Here is a 17,463-nt window from a genome sequence, read left to right as displayed (position 1 = left end):
AGTTATCTATTTTATATATAGTAGTGTGTATATATCAATCCCAATCTCCCAGTTTATTCCCTCCCTTATTTACCCACTGGTAACCATAAGTTTGTTTTCTACATCTGTGACTCTGTTTCTGTTTTGTAAATAAGTTCATTTGCACAATTTTTTTAGATTCCACATATAAGCGATATGATATGATACTTGTGTTAAGAGTAATTTTACAGAGACGACAACTTGAAGTGGAAATAACTCTGTTGCGTGGCCCCCCCCAGGCCAGGCACTGTACTGGGCATGGTCAACAAAACTGATGAACACTCAGTGTTGGTGCCTGGCCTCTGCAGTATGTAGACTAGTAGAAGAAACAGATACCAAACTGCAGAATATACAAAGAGTTGTTTCATAGCTTAGGGGATAAATGTCCTGCAGTGCTGTGATAGTGCATCATGAGGGGGCTTCACGGGGCCTGGGCTGGGCTCTAGTGGTGAGGGAAGGCCTCCTTAAGGAAGCCAGATTTAAGTCGACACTCGGGTGTTGGCTGAGGGTGGAGCTTGGCCCACGGAAAACCTGGATGAGGGCAGTGATTGGGAATGAAGTGAGAAGAGGGCTGTGTGTTGAGGTTGGCAAAAAGATGCAGTTTGTATTTCACTCGGTAGTGTTTTTACTCCTGATTGAAGAGGCAGAGTTTACCTTTTAGCTTGACAGCATGTATTATTTAGTGTATTAATGGCTAGATCTCTAAAAGCTTTAGAGATTAGTTTAGAGTATATATGTTGAAAAATTGTAAAATTTATGAGAACAAGCTCTCTTGCAAGAGCTGGACACTTAAGAACATTTTTTATCGTTTAATTCCTAAACATTACTCCTCACCCACGTTTTCATTTGGCACAAATGTAAGAAAAAACTCAGGAGAACTGAGGAAGCGCTAGGCTCCTCTGTGTTTGTAGAAACGCATAAACCTTCCTTACCTGGCTATTCCTAAGTAGGTAAGTGTTGTCGCACGTCTGGATTTTAAGGCGACAGGCTGCACAGCCTGGCAGAGGCTCAGATGGAGTAGAAGGGGATTGGGCTGTGTCACGGGGCAGGAATGCAACCATTCTGGTCAGGCCAGTTGGGGAGGGACTCCTATCCCCACGATTCCCACACTGTTTGGCCCTGTTTTAAAATTTGACTCCAGCAAAGCACACTCTCCAGCCACATATCTTTGTGACTTCAGAAAGCATGCACGGTTGGTTTGTGAACCTGAACTACCTTTGGAGGACGTGCTGAGCCAGCAAGAAATGGAAGTGACAACCATGTCTACACATGGGGACGGCAAAGGGTCACAGGCAGGTAAAGAAGACTCACTTAGAATGTTATGGTTCCTTAAACTTTTGTGCATTGGTCGTAGAAAGGAAACCTCGGAATGACTCAGTGAGCCAAGAATTAGTGTGAAAATTACTGAGCAACAGATTCTAAATAATTTTGTCCTATGGGTGACCTTGGAATTTTTAAAAAAACATTTTCTTGTAAAAATATTATGAAAGAGGTTAGTTCCGTATAAAGAATCTTACAATGTGAGTCATTAGCGATATTTTGGAAATAGGATTTGCTCTGCTCGCTAGTTGTAGATCTTCTGGAACAGGACAGAGCCACTGTCAGCTTTCGAGCCTAATACCTGGCCTGGCACTTCATGCATGCTTGTGGATTGTGAATGGATTGAAGCCCATATCTAATGACACTCTGAACATTATTCCATCACTGCTCTGTGATGCCAGAAGATTTGTCCCAAAGTGTTTGTTGTATGGAAATCGTATGGGGATAGAAATCATCTTGCCCTCCCCCCCAGACTATAAATGGGTTAATCAGTTGCAACGGTGGTGCTGTTCCAAACCTCCTAGGCTGAGTAATGAGTTGGCATTGGTGGCCCTTCTGCGTTCATTTGTCCATTTCTGTCTCGGTTTGTTCCCTCGCGCACTTGTTATTTATTGCGTGTCTGCTGGTGCCGAATTCCGGGATAGACTATTGGGAAACAGAGACAAATAAAGAAAGACCTTTGCTTAGCGGCTTTTGAACAAGCGATTCAGTGCCGGGTGTTAGGGGGTGTAATAGTGGCAAGTACTAGGTGCCGTGGGATCACGGATTAGGAGGGATTCATTTCTGGAGTTTTATTCTTCCCTGGAGAGTCAAGGGATGTTTCCCAGAGGAGGAACCTGCGAGATGGCAGAGGAGAGTGTGGAAGGGAGGGATTCCAGGCCGAGGGGAAAGTGTGTGTCAGGGAAAAGTCATGTTGGGTGAATTGCTTGGTGAGATGCCGCTTCCGCTTCCGTATTTACAAATTAGCCTCCTCTATCGCAGCCCATCGCCTCAGAAGTGGCCAGCATGCAGCTCCGCAACCCACCTCTTTACAGACTCTTTCCTCTGCCTGGAATACCTCCCCTAGCTCTTGGCTAGCTCCGTCTACTATAATTGGGCATCGGATTAAATTGCACCTCTTCTGAGTTGTCTGCCCTGACTACCAATCTGAAGTAGATACGTCCTGTTATTCCTACCATCCGTCCTGTTGCTTGCTTCAGCACACTTGTTACCATGCTAATTGCTTTGTTTAATTTGTTGCTAAGAGGTCGCCAGACTGTGATCTCCGTCAGGGCAGGGACCAGGATTTTCACCTGTGTGCCCATAGTGCTTTGCACAACGCCTGACCTGTAGGGACGATAGATCCTTGCAGATGAATGAATGGATGAATGAATGAATGAAAAGGCCTCACTTGAAAACCAATGATATTTGTAATGGACTTCCTATTCCAGTTTATTCCTTGAAGTTGGAGGTAATTCTTAACTAGGCATTTAGGATCTCAGCGAAGAATTTCATTCAAGACCTTTGGGTGTTTGTTACCTTGAGGTAAAAGAAAGCGGGAGTTTACTCTGGATCTTGGAGTGACTTGAAAAATCTAAGGATTCTTTAAATTGAATATACAGGGATGAGAGAAATTCTACTCAGAATACTTAAGCTGTAAACAAAAGAGAAATTCATGAATTTAAAGAAAATTGAATCAAATGTGTCAATAAATCAAGTCATACTTTATAGTCATTTTATAAAATTATTTATTACACTACATTTTATTTGTACTGCTTTGTTCTCTGATATGTCCTGATAATTTTGATGATTTATTCTTATCTGTGCTCTGAAACCCTATTTTTATAATTAATATCATTATCATTGTTTAAGCCCCTTATATAAATCAGTGATGTTCTCATACTGATAATTATTCTTTTTATTTAATACAGTATTCATATAACGTTCTCCATTTGTGGACTCAATTTAATTGCCATTTTCCTCCACTTTTTCTGTCAGTTTTTATTGCTCATAAAATGGCTTCATTTCTGGTTCATCTTACCCACATTCGTATTTTTCTTATACATGTCACATATAGCACAAGATATTTTCCATAACATATTGTCAGCAGATTATTTTCATCGTGTTGAAAGATTATACAATAAAATTTATTTTGTAAATTCTATAGTGATGGCAGGTGGAAACTGTTAGGTGAAATGGCATATTGAATGAAAGGAAAATCCAAAAGCTGATTGCTCAAATGATTATGATTGTTTTTCCCATTTGGTCTTCTCCAAATGAGAATTCCCTGTGTAGATTGTTAATCCCAAGGGATGGCAGACAGGGCTTCTCAGCTTTAGCCAGGGGATGGGGTGGTTGGCACTTCTTGATATGTTTCTTTCTTTTTTTTTTTAAATTTATTTTTTATACAGCAGGTTCTTATTAGTTATCTGTTTTATACATATTAGTGCATACATGTCAATCCCAATCTCCCAGTTCATCCCACTACCCCCCCGGCCCCCGCTTTCCCCCCTTGGTGTCCATACGTTTGTTCTCTACATCTGTGTCTCTATTTCTGCCCTGCAAACTGGTTCATCTTACCATTTTTCTAGATTCCACATATATGCGTTAATATACGATATTTGTTTTTCTCTTTCTGACTTACTTCACTCTGTATGACAGTCTCTCGGTCCATCCACGTCTCTACAAATGACCCAATTTCGTTCCTTTTTGTATACGTGTACCACATCTTCTTTATCCATTCATCTGTCGATGGGCATTTAGGTTGCTTCCATGACCTGGCTATTGTAAATAGTGCTGCAGTGAACATTGGGGTGCATGTGTCTTTTTGAATTATGGTTTTCTCTGGGTATATGCCCAGTAGTGGGATTGCTGGGTCATATGGTAGTTCTATTTTTAGTTTTTTAAGGAACCTCCATACTGTTCTCCATAGTGGCTGTATCAATTTACATTCCCACCAACAGTGCAAGAGGGTTCCCTTTTCTCCACACCCTCTCCAGCATTTGTTGTTTGTAGATTTTCTGATGGTGCCCGTTCTAACAGGTGTGAGGTGACACCTCATTGTAGTTTTGATTTGCATTTCTCTAATAATTAGTGATGTTGATCAGCTTTTCATGTACCTCTTGGCCATCTGTATGTCTTCTTTGGAGAAATGTCTATCTAGGTCTTCTGCCCATTTTTGGATTGGGTTGCTTGTTTTTTTAATATTGAGCTGCATGAGCTGTTTATATATTTTGGAGATTAATCCTTTGTCCGTTGATTTGTTTGCAAATATTTTCTCCGATTCTGAGGGTTGTCTTTTTGTTTTGTTTATAGTTTCCTTTGCTCTGCAAAAGCTTCTAAGTTTCATTAGGTCCCATTTGCTTGTTTTTGTTTTTATTTCCATTTCTCTAGGAGGTGGGTCAAAAAGAATCTTGCTGTGATTTATGTCATACAGAGTTCTACCTATGTTTTCCTTTAAGAGTTTTGTAGTGTCTGGCCTTACATTTAGGTGTTTAATCCATTTTGAGTTTATTTTTGTGTATGGTGTTAGGGAGTGTTCTAATTTCATTCTTTTACATGTAGCTGTCCAGTTTTCCCAGCACCACTTATTGAAGAGACTGTCTTTTCTCCATTGTATATCTTTGCCTCCTTTGTCACAGATTAGTTGACCATAGGTGCGTGGGTTTATCTCTGGGCTTTCTATCCTGTTCCATTGATCTATATTTCTGCTTTGGTGCCAGTACCATATTGTCTTGATTACTGTAGCTTTGTAGTATAATCTGAAGCCAAGGAGTCTGATTCCTCCAGCTCCGTTTTTTTCCCTCAAGACTGCTTTGGCTATTCGGGGTCTTTTGTGTCTCCATACAAATTGTAAGATTTTTTTGTTCTAGTTCTGTAAAAAATGCCACTGGTAATTTGATAGGGATTGCATTGAAACTGTAGATTGCTTTGGGTAGTATAGTCATTTTCACAATCCTGATATGTTTCTGTTTGCGATATCTCTTGCTCTTGGCTTCTGATTCCAGCCTTTTGTTCCCTTCTTGGAGAAACGGGGAAAAATACACGTACATACTCTTTTGAGGGTAAGATTTTGGTTATGTTTATTTGTGAAGGCAACTTTTAATTTACCTGCTTGTTTCATTCATTCATCCAATAAATGTTTATTGCCCACCTACTCCATACCAGGCACTATGCTAGTCACTAGCACTAAAAAATATTTTATTATGACCAACATTTCAACTACTTTCGAGTAAAGTGTTTTAAGGAGAGGACAGTGTGAAAGAAGTCTCATGTCAGCAGAGAAATATTTTGTGTACTGTCTGGTAAATTTTTTGTTTTTTCAGAATTGCTACTGGCTGGGAAATGATGATGGCTTCCACTTCTGACAGCACTGCTAATGTTGGCTTTCTGTGCTTGCGCCCTTTGTGCTCCGGAGGCGGGAGGCGTTTGGAGAGTCTTTATTTCACTGGAACGCTGCACCTGTTGCTGGCTAGTCTTGCATGTGAAATCCAGAACCTAGAGTCACTTGCTTTCATTTCCCTTTCCTGCCCCCTCTTTCCGGCGTGGAGGGGCTCAGTTTAGTAACTCATATGAAAAGTAACCACCTTGTTCCTTCGGGGCTATGGTTTTAATGCCCTTGGGAGTGGAAGTGTCAGAGCCTTTTGTCATTCTGTTGTGGAAAGACATATCAGGCCTCAAGATCCTGCCGCTTGTGTTTGTGCCAGAGGTTGGGACTGGGGTGGGGTGCAGCTGCTATGGCTACTTGATACCTGGAAGCTGATTGCTGTTGAGGAACATGTACTTCCTCTTGCTTTCATATGGTTTTTGGCTATGACTTTGAGGAAGAGAGGAAGTATTATATAGTATTGTTTACTCTCAGAAAAATAACTTTGAAACCTCTGGGCTTCACATTAGTTCAGGCAGTGGTGTTGACAGACAGCAAGCTGCTTCTAGAAGGCCCACAATGGGATGGGAGGAAAGACTTTGGGGCAGGGAGCTGGTTCAGAGGTTCAGAACACCCACGGCATGAATATGGTGTTTTACTTGGTATCATGAAACCTTGGTTACCTCATTTTTCAAACAGGACTTGAGGTATCAACACAGCTTCACTTGTAAGACTTTTGAAAATAAATGTGAAAGAACTTTAAAGTTCAGAGGTCCCTAAAATTGGTCAGTTTTTACTGACCAAATTACATACTGTTGTTCCAGTAGAAACACTGGTAGTTCCAGCCCTCTACTGGAACTTGGCAACCTCTGGGAAGTCATTTTTAGTGCAGTATTCCTAATTTAAAACCAAGTTTGTTCTATTGGCTCTGTTTATAAATCTTTTATAGAAAGACAGATTTCCTCATGGATGTTCTCTGGAGGAGGAAGATTTTATGGAAAGTGGAGCTTTGTGTGAAATGGTACATAAATGGTCCCAACCTGCAAACTGTGGAATAGCTTGCTTACCATCAGGGAAGGCGCTGGAATAAGGGCCTGGCTTTCTTCTCCTCTTCTTTCTGGATCACCGTCGTTTTCACTTTTGTACCTTCTGGTATTGTTTCCAAGTTCCACCCTCCCATCTTCCTCCCTGTTCTCTGTCACTTCTTAGAATATGTTAATAACAGGCTGTTTGTGCATTTCTTGCCTTTGTCGTGTTCAGTCCCCCCTTGTTTGGTAGCCGCTGCCCTCTCCTTCCCCCTTTCGCAGGCCCCGGCCTATCTCAGGGGCTGACCCCCGAGGCAGTGACAGCACCACACCCCCCCTCTGCAGCACTGGGGTTGCCTCACTCTGCTGGCCTGGGAACGGGTTCTCGTCGGCACTGCATGGAACAGAGTAGGCGCTCAGTAAACCAGTTAGCTGACTGCCTCCCACAGACCCAGAGCCCGGGAATCTTGTTCCTAAGTTGCATGGCTCATAAATTCTTGACCGATAACCCTTACTCGCATTCTCTGTTCCTCACCTGGTTATTGCTTGGAAACTGTTTCATCCTAGAAACCCTGGAACTGAGATACTCGAGGTCAGCTCCTTGGCACTGGTTCTGCCTCGTTATTGCCTGGATCCTTCATTTTCTCCCCATTCCCAGTCCTCACAGCTGTCACAAGTAGATGATTATGTCTCATTGCCATGGCCAGAGATAGGACACACGGGGAGTGGGGTGGGTGTGCCCGTGAGTAGGCAGGACTATCTTTGTGTGGTTTCAGCTGCAGGCTGAATATACAGATGACTCACGCCAGTTAATACCCATATCTAATGAGTGGCCAACATCTTCAGATTCGCATGAGGGCCTAAGAGCTCCACAGGAAACACTGAGTTGAGAGTGTCACTGCAGGTGACCAAGGAACAAAGTGTTATGGGTGGCACACCTGGATTCACAGGCTGTTGTGCCCTACGGGACTCTTAGGTCACTTCTCCCACTAGATGTTTTTACTGCTAACAGCAAAGAATAGTCCCCATGTTTCTTTTCTTCACACCTTCCCATGAAGCTTGAGTGTTCTGGAACCTTCTAGGAACTAGAGAAGTTTCCCTCACAATGGCAGCAGATGCACTTCAAGAAAACTCACTGGCTGATCTTTGCTCCACAGCCCTGCAGCTTGCCAATGAGATTGCCTCTACTTTTATAGCACTTCCATTTCCAAATTAATCCTTCTTTTACATTCCCAAAAGCACCCTTCTCACTTGGTCACAGCTCTCTAGTCCCTTTCTGCAATGCTGCGGTCTGCCCCAGAACTGCTATTTTTTAATCTAATTAATTTATTTATTTTTGGCTGCGCTGGGTTTTTGTTGCTGCGCGTGGGCCTCCTCTAGCTGCAGGGAGCAGGGGCTACTCTTCATTGTGGTGTGTGGGCTTCTCATTGCGGTGGCTTCTCTTTGTTGCGGAGCATGGGCTCTAGGTGCATGGGCTTCAGTAGTTGTGGCACGCGGGCTCAGTAGTTGTGGCTCATGGGCTCTAGAGTGCAGGCTCAGTAGTTGTGGCACGTGGGCTTAGTTGCTCCGCAGCATGTGGGATCTTCCCGGACCAGGGCCTGAACCCGTGTCCCCTGCACTGGCAGGCAGATTCTTAACCACTGTGCCACCAGGGAAGTCCGCAGAACTGCTATTTTTGATTTTGGTTGTATCATAGACCGTGGCACCTCCCTTCTGCACCAGGTGGGCTTGTTGTGTAGGCTCTTTGGGTGTGAGAGACGCCCAGGGTTCCTCTCACTGTCCTGGTCTTCCACATCAGCTCTTGTCTCTTCTTTCAGTAAATGCTCATTAAGTCCTTACAATGATCCAGGCTCCATGCTAAAGGATGACAATACAAAGGTAAATGAGAAATGACAACACTTATTTTTCACCTGATTGATAAAAACAGAACATTTAGAAAATTCAGGAAAATTACTCCCTTTCTCTTTCCTTTTTGGTAATGTTTTAAAAATTCTCTTTCTTTGTAAAGCATTTGAGTTTTATTCATCACTTTTGATGTCTCCTTAAACAACGATTCCTGCTCCCTGAAGAACCATGGTGATAACCTTCCTTCTGCTAGAGTGAGGTGTTTGCTACCTGAGTGGCTGTCCCAGGGACCCCTGTCTTAAGCAGTAGGCACTGCAGGGTTCCAGGGCCCTGGCAGATTGGATCCTGGCTTTTACAGAGCAGTGGCATCACTCAGCATCCGTGCAGTGTTGGCCTGTTCTACCACGATTGCTGTCCGCCACCGGATACCTCACCTCTGTCCGTTCCAGGCAGTTGTCACTTCTTTTTTTTTTTTTAAAGAGCTTCACTTTTAAAAAAAAATTTATTTTTGGCTCTGTTGGGTCTTCGTTTCTGTGCGAGGGCTTTCTCTAGTTGTGGCAAGCGGGGGCCACTCTTCATCGCGGTGCGCGGGCCTCTCACTGTCGCGGCCTCTCTTGTTGCGGAGCACAGGCTCCAGACGCGCAGGCTCAGTAGCTGTGGCTCACGGGCCCAGTTGCTCCGCGGCATGTGGGATCTTCCCAGACCAGGGCTCGAACCCGTGTCCCCTGCATTGGCCAGCAGATTCTCAACCACTGCGCCACCAGGGAAGCCCCAGTTGTCACTTCTGTTTGGAAGCAACACTGCCAGTGAGAAACCTGCCATGTGTGCACACGCACGCGTGCACACACACACTCACACACTCTGTTGTGAGAGGAGGGCCACCCTGGGAGGGAACCCTCCTCCCCTCTCTTGGTGTAGGAAGAGCACGGGTATACCTACTACCTCTCTCTACCCACCTCATTAGGGGATTTGGTGGTGGTGTTCTTTACCTCTTACTCTCACTGCTTTTGTGCACTTTTCCTGAGATAATTGTAAGAAAGGTTATAATTTTATCTTGAAATACAATGTCTAGGAACTTTTCTTTTAATTCATCATTCCAAGTAAGTGTCTTTGCACCTTAGAAAACAAAAGTAAAATACTGAAAATATGATTTCTTTCCTCTTTCATTGGCATGTTCCTTAATGTCTGCACTGGAGATCAGCCTTTGTGTGGTTGGGATAAATTCTAAACTCTTTGATGGTGGGGATTTTTGTGTAGCTCTGTCTAACATAATTTTGTTGGTTATAATGTCATTCAATTCCATTAGTATACTAATATGGAAACAAAGGCATGGTTTCAGATTTTATTTATATCTTTGTGCTTTGGAAAAACAATATCTCATGAGAAATCATTCAGCCCATTAAATACCATCTTTGATGTTACTTTTTTGGGTTTGCTTGTTTTTAGAAAAGTTTTCCTGGCTTTCGCTCTTTGTAATTGCAACAGTAGCATAGCAAGTATTTTTAGACATGTGTTGTTAGAATCATGTGAAAAATCTTTTTTCATGTCAACATGTTGGATTTTGTTAGTAATCTTTAACGTGATCAAGAACTAAGGTAGAATTTCTTAGCTAGAAAAGAATGAGTTAAAAAAAAAATCCCAATACGTTCTTTGATCATTGGAGAAGCTATATTCTATATTTTTACTTAGGTGAAAATATTCAAGAGATTGAACTAAATGGCAGCTTCTTGAGGATGGAGACTATGCCTTTTTCATTTTTGTATTCTTCTTGGGTGTAGCACTGTTACAGTCAGAGGAGTTGGCTCAGGTGGTGGAGAGCCTTGTGAACTTCATGAAGAAGATTAGACTCCAACCTCCTTCCTTGCATGGGAAATCTTTAAGGATTTTGACACTAGAGAGTTGCAAGTGCTTTAGAAAGACCAATCTGGAGGCTCCGTGGGAGGGTGAATTGGAGTAAAGAGAGCCTGGAGGCAGAGGCAACATTGGAGGTGAAAGAGGATGTGGTGTGAAGGTGGGTGGGAGATGCATGAGGCCACGGATTTCATAGGTACAGGTCTACACTCCCTCATTTGCAGTTGTAATAGCTAAAAAGAGCTCTAAAAACTGAAAGATTAAAAAAAAAAAAAAAAAACTGAAAGATATTTTCTTTGTAATTCATTTGATAGTAAAACCCGAGCTTGACCCGAGCTCATTTGGTGGCAAAATTGGACCTGAAGTGTTGGCATGCTTTTACAATCTTTACTTATCCCACTCACCTCATAAAATACACATATTTACTGCAGAAGTATTAGTGTGTTTGATTAGGGGAAATTGCCCTGGATCCTGCTGTTTTTGTTTTAATGTAATGTATAGCCTATGTGCAGTGTAACTTTTCTCAAACCGGAAAAGTTCTGATTTGGCAACACATCTGGTCTAAGGGTTTTGGACAAGGGATTGCCAAACTCTATTTGACCTGTGTTTACAAGATAAGACTCACAGATTAGGTATGAAGAGCATTGTGGAGGAAATAAACATTTCTAGCCTGGAAGACTCAGTGGTTAATGATGAAACTACCTCATCAACATTAAAGAAAACAGGTCTTTTGGGGGGATCAGAAACATTCATTAGATAGTGAATGAAAGGATACATTTTTGAAGTGTTGCTTGTGTGCAGGATCTGGGATTGAATCATGAACCAGAAAAAGGGAACAATTGGAGAAATTTGAATAAAGATCTCTAGAGTAGTTCATTGTACTGCATCAGTGCTAATTTTTTGGTTTCGATAATGGTACTCTGGTTATGTAAGATGATAACATTTGGAGAAGCTGGGTGAAGGGAATATGAAAACTGTGTACTAGTTTTACAACTTTTTGGGTAAATCTAAAATTATTTCAAGTTTTAAAAAATGAGGAGAAAGTTGCTTGTCAAACCAAGAAATGGTATCTTCCATGCTCCCTTTAAGAAGAGAATATCTGTTAGCAGGAATACGGTTTTCTTAGAGATTTTGAACTCTAAAAATGCAAGTTGAGTAGACTTTCAAAGTCAGGTCTCTCCCCCCTTCCCAATTTTTTTTTTTTTTTTTTAATATAATTCCATTTATTTGAGATACCTATAGTAGTCAAATTCATAGAGATGGAAAGTAGAATGGTGACTGTCAGGGCTGGAAGGGGGAATGGGGAGTTGTTGTTTAATTGGGGGCGGAGTTTCAGTCTGGGGGATGAAAACAGTTCTGGAGATGGATGGTAGCAACAGTGGCGCAACAGTGTGAAGATACTTAATGCTAGTGAACTGTACACTTAAAAATGGCTTAAAAGGTCTATTTTATGCATATTTTACCTTAATTAAGAAAAGATCTGAGGTGTCACTTTACGGTTTCTCCTTTCCGTGTTTCTTTTTGCAAAATAAGCAGATGCACACCCAGCCAGTCCCTCCACTCCTGCCCTCCCTCCACGTCTCACGTTCACTTAAGACAGAGCTCCCCCTCGTCACCACTCTTCCTGTAGACTTTAGGCTCCTCTAGAAACGTATCCAATGTTATACAAAGACTATGGCGACCTGGGAGTTACTTCACTGTTGGGAGGAAAATTCCCAATTTCCAAGTGTTATTTCCAAATGTTCTATAAGAGTTGAAAACATAAAATAACATCCTACAATAGGACAGCAAGGTGGCCACTGAAATGAATATGACCCAGAGGTTGTGCCTAAAAGCATTCTCAGCCTGTAACCCCTCACTCCCTTCCTACACCCTTCTTACCATTCATTTGTGGGCTGCTCCCTATTTTAGATGGAACTCTTATGTCCTCACTCAATTCCTCATCATCCCACAAATCCTACTCATTCCCCTTCCCAATGCCCATTGTCTTCCAGGAGCCAAAATGTTGTGTGCATCCCTGCTCCAGACCCCTAAGGAATGACTGGACTTTCCCTTCTGCATCAGTTTTCTCCCAGGATGCTCCTCCCAGGAATTCCTGGGAATTCCCCCAACAAATCCAAGACCAAGGCCCTTGATTCTTCATGCACCTCCTTTCTTGGGTGCAACCACTACCCTCTTAGCTTTCCCACCCCCACCCCCGGGTGCTGCCAAATTATCCTCCGAAAACGTGGCTGCAGCTCGCCATGCCTTGCCCTGCTTATCTCATCACATCCTGCATTTGCCTGGGAGCTAAGATCCTCAGACTCTTGACTCCACACGATTTCCCCTTCTCTGAGGACGGTGCTCTGGCTACTCTTGGTTCCTACTGCCTCTTCCCACATCTGCCCTCCTCTCTCAGCCCTTTCCGGTCTGCAAACACATTCCACAGACACATTCCACCGCATCCCACGTGGCGGTTACCAGAGGTAAAGGAGAAGATCTTGCGAGGGTTGGTCGCTAACAGGCATTATCACAGATCTGCTTGCTCCAGGAAGTCTTTGGCAAATCACAGCTGATGCACATAAGACTCAGTTCAGACTGGACTGTGAATTCGTCCATAAGTATGTCCTCAAATGTCATCTCCCCACTCCCTCTTCCTCCCCTACTGTGATTTCGTTCCCCACGTGGGAAACTGCTTTTGCATGCCCCCAATGTGCCGGGCACGGGGCAGGTTTCCTTCGCCTTTCTTGTGCTGGGATTCTTTTGAATCTGCACTTTAAACCTTCTTCCCGTGACATTTGACAAAATTCAACACCCATTTCTGATAAAAACTCTCCAGAAAGTGGGCATAGAGGGAACCTACCTCAACATAATAAAGGCCATATATGACAAACCCACAGCAAACATCATTCTCAATGGTGAAAAACTGAAAGCATTTCCTCTAAGATCAGGAACAAGACAAGGATGTCCACTCTCACCACTATTATTCAACATAGTTCTGGAAGTCCTAGCCACGGCAATCAGAGAAGAAAAAGAAATTAAAGGAATACAAATTGGAAAAGAAGAAGTAAAACTGTCACTGTTTGCGGATGACATGATACTATACATAGAGAATCCTAAAACTGCCACCAGAAAACTGCTAGAGCTAATTAATGAATATGGTAAAGTTGCAGGTTACAAAATTAATGCACAGAAATCTCTTGCATTCCTATACACTAATGATGAAAAATCTGAAAGAGAAATTATGGAAACACTCCCATTTACCATTGCAACAAAAAGAATAAAATACCTAGGAATAAACCTACCTAGGGAGACAAAAGACCTGTATGCAGAAAACTATAAGACACTGATGAAAGAAATTAAAGATGATACCAACAGATGGAGAGATATACCATGTTCTTGGATTGGAAGAATCAACATTGTGAAAATGAGTATACTACCCAAAGCAATCTACAGATTCAATGCAATCCCTATCAAATTACCAATGGCATTTTTTACGGAGCTAGAACAAATCATCTTAAAATTTGTATGGAGACACAAAAGACCCCGAATAGCCAAAGCAGTCTTGAGGCAAAAAAATGGAGCTGGAGGAATCAGACTCCCTGACTTCAGACTATACTACAAAGCTACAGTAATCAAGACAATATGGTACTGGCACAAAAACAGAAACGTAGATCAATGGAATAAGATAGAAAGCCCAGAGATTAACCCACGTACCTATGGTCAACTAATCTATGACAAAGGAGGCAAAGATATACAATGGAGAAAAGACAGTCTCTTCAATAAGTGGTGCTGGGAAAACTGGACAGCTACATGTAAAAGAATGAAATTAGAATACTCCCTAACACCATACACAAAAATAAACTCAAAATGGATTAGAGACCTAAATATAAGACTGGACACTATAAAACTCTTAGAGGAAAACATAGGAAGAACACTCTTTGACATAAATCACAGCAAGATCTTTTTTGATCCACCTCCTAGAGTAATGGAAATAAAAACAAAAATAAACAAATGAGACCTAATGAAACTTCAAAGCTTTTGCACAGCAAAGGAAACCATAAACAAGACGAAAAGACAACCCTCAGAATGGGAGAAAATATTTGCAAATGAATCAACGGACAAAGGATTAATCTCCAAAATATATAAACAGCTCATTCAGCTCAATATCAAAGAAACAAACACCCCAATCCAAAAATGGGCAGAAGACCTAAATAGACATTTCTCCAAAGAAGACATACAGACGGCCACGAAGCACATGAAAAGATGCTCAACATCACTAATTATTAGAGAAATGCAAATCAAAACTACAATGAGGTATCACCTCACTCCTGTTAGAATGGGCATCATCAGAAAATCTACAAACAACAAATGCTGGAGAGGGTGTGGAGAAAAGGGAACCCTCTTGCACTGTTGGTGGGAATGTAAATTGATACAGCCACTATGGAGAACAATATGGAGGTTCCTTAAAAAACTAAAAATAGAATTACCATATGACCCAGCAATCCCACTACTGGGCATATACCCAGAGAAAACCGTAATTCAAAAAGACACATGCACCCGAATGTTCATTCCCAATTTTTTTAAGGCTGACTTTGTTTTTACAGAAGATTAATTGAAAACATTTTGATCCGAGAAAAAGGCTTGATCCTAGCTTATGTGCATACAGAAGAGTTACAAATGAAGCCAGTTGTGTCTGGACAGTTCATGGGAAGTGTTGTAACTTGTATTCCCTCATGTTTGGTTTCTCTGGTGTTGGAGGGTGTGGTTTATCTCTGGCTTTTGTCTGCTGCTCTGAAGGTTTAGGTGTAGGTTCAGTAGTTAGGACGGACAGTTGTAATAAGATGTTCAAAGCCCAGAGGGTTTGCAGATAATAGAGGGAATGAAGAAAATGTCTGCCTTTAATGGTTAAGGTTGGCTGACCTGGGCTTGGCTGTGCTGATGTGACCGGTGTATGTCTCCCCAGTGGAAGGAGGATTAGTCTTGAATGCCTCTGCTTCACTCTCTCACTTCCACACCATCTCCTGTAGTTTCAGCTGATTTGTTCTGTAATTCTGCAGTCCACTCCTTTCTTTTCCTTTTGGATGAGAGTAAACCTAGGCTGGCAGCCAGTTGCTGTTGAGCTATAATAGAGCTAGTGGTATGTACAAAATTTGATTACTGCTGTCAACACCAGATTGAATAAGAAAGTGCATACCCTAGACAGACACTTGCAACTTAAATGGTCTATTGATTTCACAAGAACTAGGAATGAGGCCACCGTGTAATCTAGCAGAAGAAGGGGTCAGTGGATAGACGTTAGAGTAGTTCTTAAAAGTGCGCTTCTTTTAGATCTTTTTGGAAGAACTTTCAGATAACTTTGATAAACTGATTGTTGCTTCTGATTTTCTTCAAGTCCAGTGTTTGCAGAAACTCCATTGTAGGCTTGGTACTTGTTTTTGTTCAATGTTTTGCCTTTCCTGTGTAGAATCTAGTTTAGAAATTGTACTGGCTGATACAGACCATATTTGCTCCTGAACTATGATGACATTTCCACTTAGCTTAATATGAATGTTTTAGAAATTTCCCACAGTGGAAAGTTCTATTTGACATAGGAAGGTTCAGCGGTCAGTTTCATAGTCAGCTGTATGCCAAGAAATAACGAAAACAATGGATTATACAGTGCAGCCTTGGGACATGGAAAATTTCTTAGAAGATGAATGAATCATATTATTAATACATCTTGTAAGGCCTCAGGCCTTATATTGAAAAATAAGGGAAAAAGTTATTTTTCTTTTGTAACGTCTTTATTGGAGTATAATTGCTTTACACTGGTGTGTTAGTTTCTGCTGTATAACAAAGTGAATCAGCTATGCATATACATATATCCCTATATCCCCACCGTCTTGCGTCTCCCTTCCACCCTCCCTATCCCACCCCTCTAGGTGGTCACAAAGCACCGAGCCGATCTCCCTGTGCTATGTGGCTGCTTCCCACTAGCTATCGATTTTACATTTGGTAGTGTATATATGTCCATGCCACTCTCTCACTTCGTCCCAGCTTACCCTTCCCCCTCCTCGTGTCCTCAAGTCCATTCTCTATGTCTGAATCTTTATTCCTGTCCTGCTCCTAGGTTGTTCAGAACCATTTTTTTTTTTTAGATTCCATATGTATGTGTTAGCATACGGTATTTGTTTTTCTCTTTCTGACTTACTTCACTCTGTACGACACACTCTAGGTCCATCCATCTCACTACAAATAACTCAGTTTCGTTTCTTTTTATGGCTGAGTAATATTCCATTGTATATATGTGCCACATCTTCTTTATCCATTCATCTGTTGATGGACACTTAGGTTGCTTCCATGTCCTGGCTATTGTAAATGGAGCTACAATGAACATTGTGGTACATGACTCTTTTTGAATTATGGTTTTCTCAGGGTATATGCTCAGTAGTGGGATTGCTGGGTTGTATGGTAGTTCTGTTTTTAGTTGTTTGAGGACCCTCCATACTGTTCTCCATAGTGGCTGTATCAATTTACATTCCCACCAACAGTGCATGCAAGAGGGTTCCCTTTTCTCCACACCCTCTCTAGCATTTATTGTTTGCCGATTGAAAAAGTTATTTTTTAAAGTGTGTAGCCTTTTTGTATTTTCTTTCCTATGCTTTATGTAGATTTTATTCTGTTTAATTTTTTTAAGGGATTAAAAAATTAAAATCCTAAAATAGAATGTTTTAGGAAAGAGATAATTAACATCATTGTACATGAATTTGTTCAAACACCAGGGGGTCTGAAAAAATGATAATCCCTCTAAATTAGATTAAGTTAGATTAGATAATCCCTTTGAATTAGAAAATATGTTAATATGAGTTAGATTGGATTAGATTTTTTGAATTTCAAGTTAGATAATCTCTTTGAATTTTATTGGATAATCCCTTTGAATTAGATAATCCCTTTCAATTAGAATAGTTACTATCCTTCTCCCAATATCACATTTTTTAGAGAAAAGGGGAAAATGTTGCTAGTGTCTAGATCCTGACTTGTCCCTCTTGGCTTCCTGAAAATTTTGTGATATCCTCAATCTTAAATTAAATCTGGTCT

General features: G+C 41.5%; 1 protein-coding gene across 5 annotated transcripts in view; it reads left to right on the top strand.

The window, feature by feature from the left end:
• Positions 1 to 17,463, top strand: part of UTRN (utrophin) — a 506,643-nt gene that overhangs the window by 43,815 nt on the left and 445,365 nt on the right. Inside the window, exon 1 of one of the 5 annotated variants that reach the window (XM_057528184.1) lies at positions 1,248 to 1,314. The exons of the other annotated variants lie outside the window; for them this stretch is intronic. Coding sequence (XP_057384167.1) covers positions 1,263 to 1,314 — 52 coding nt within the window. The 5' untranslated portion in view covers positions 1,248 to 1,262. Of the gene's footprint in view, positions 1 to 1,247; positions 1,315 to 17,463 lie in introns of those variants that run through there. 5 annotated transcript variants of the gene reach the window in all.

This window comes from Balaenoptera acutorostrata, chromosome 14 (genome assembly GCF_949987535.1).
Source record: "Balaenoptera acutorostrata chromosome 14, mBalAcu1.1, whole genome shotgun sequence".
NCBI classification, from domain to species: domain Eukaryota; kingdom Metazoa; phylum Chordata; class Mammalia; order Artiodactyla; family Balaenopteridae; genus Balaenoptera; species Balaenoptera acutorostrata.
Note: the sequence above shows the minus strand (reverse complement) of the source record. Positions and strands in the feature narration are given on the sequence as shown.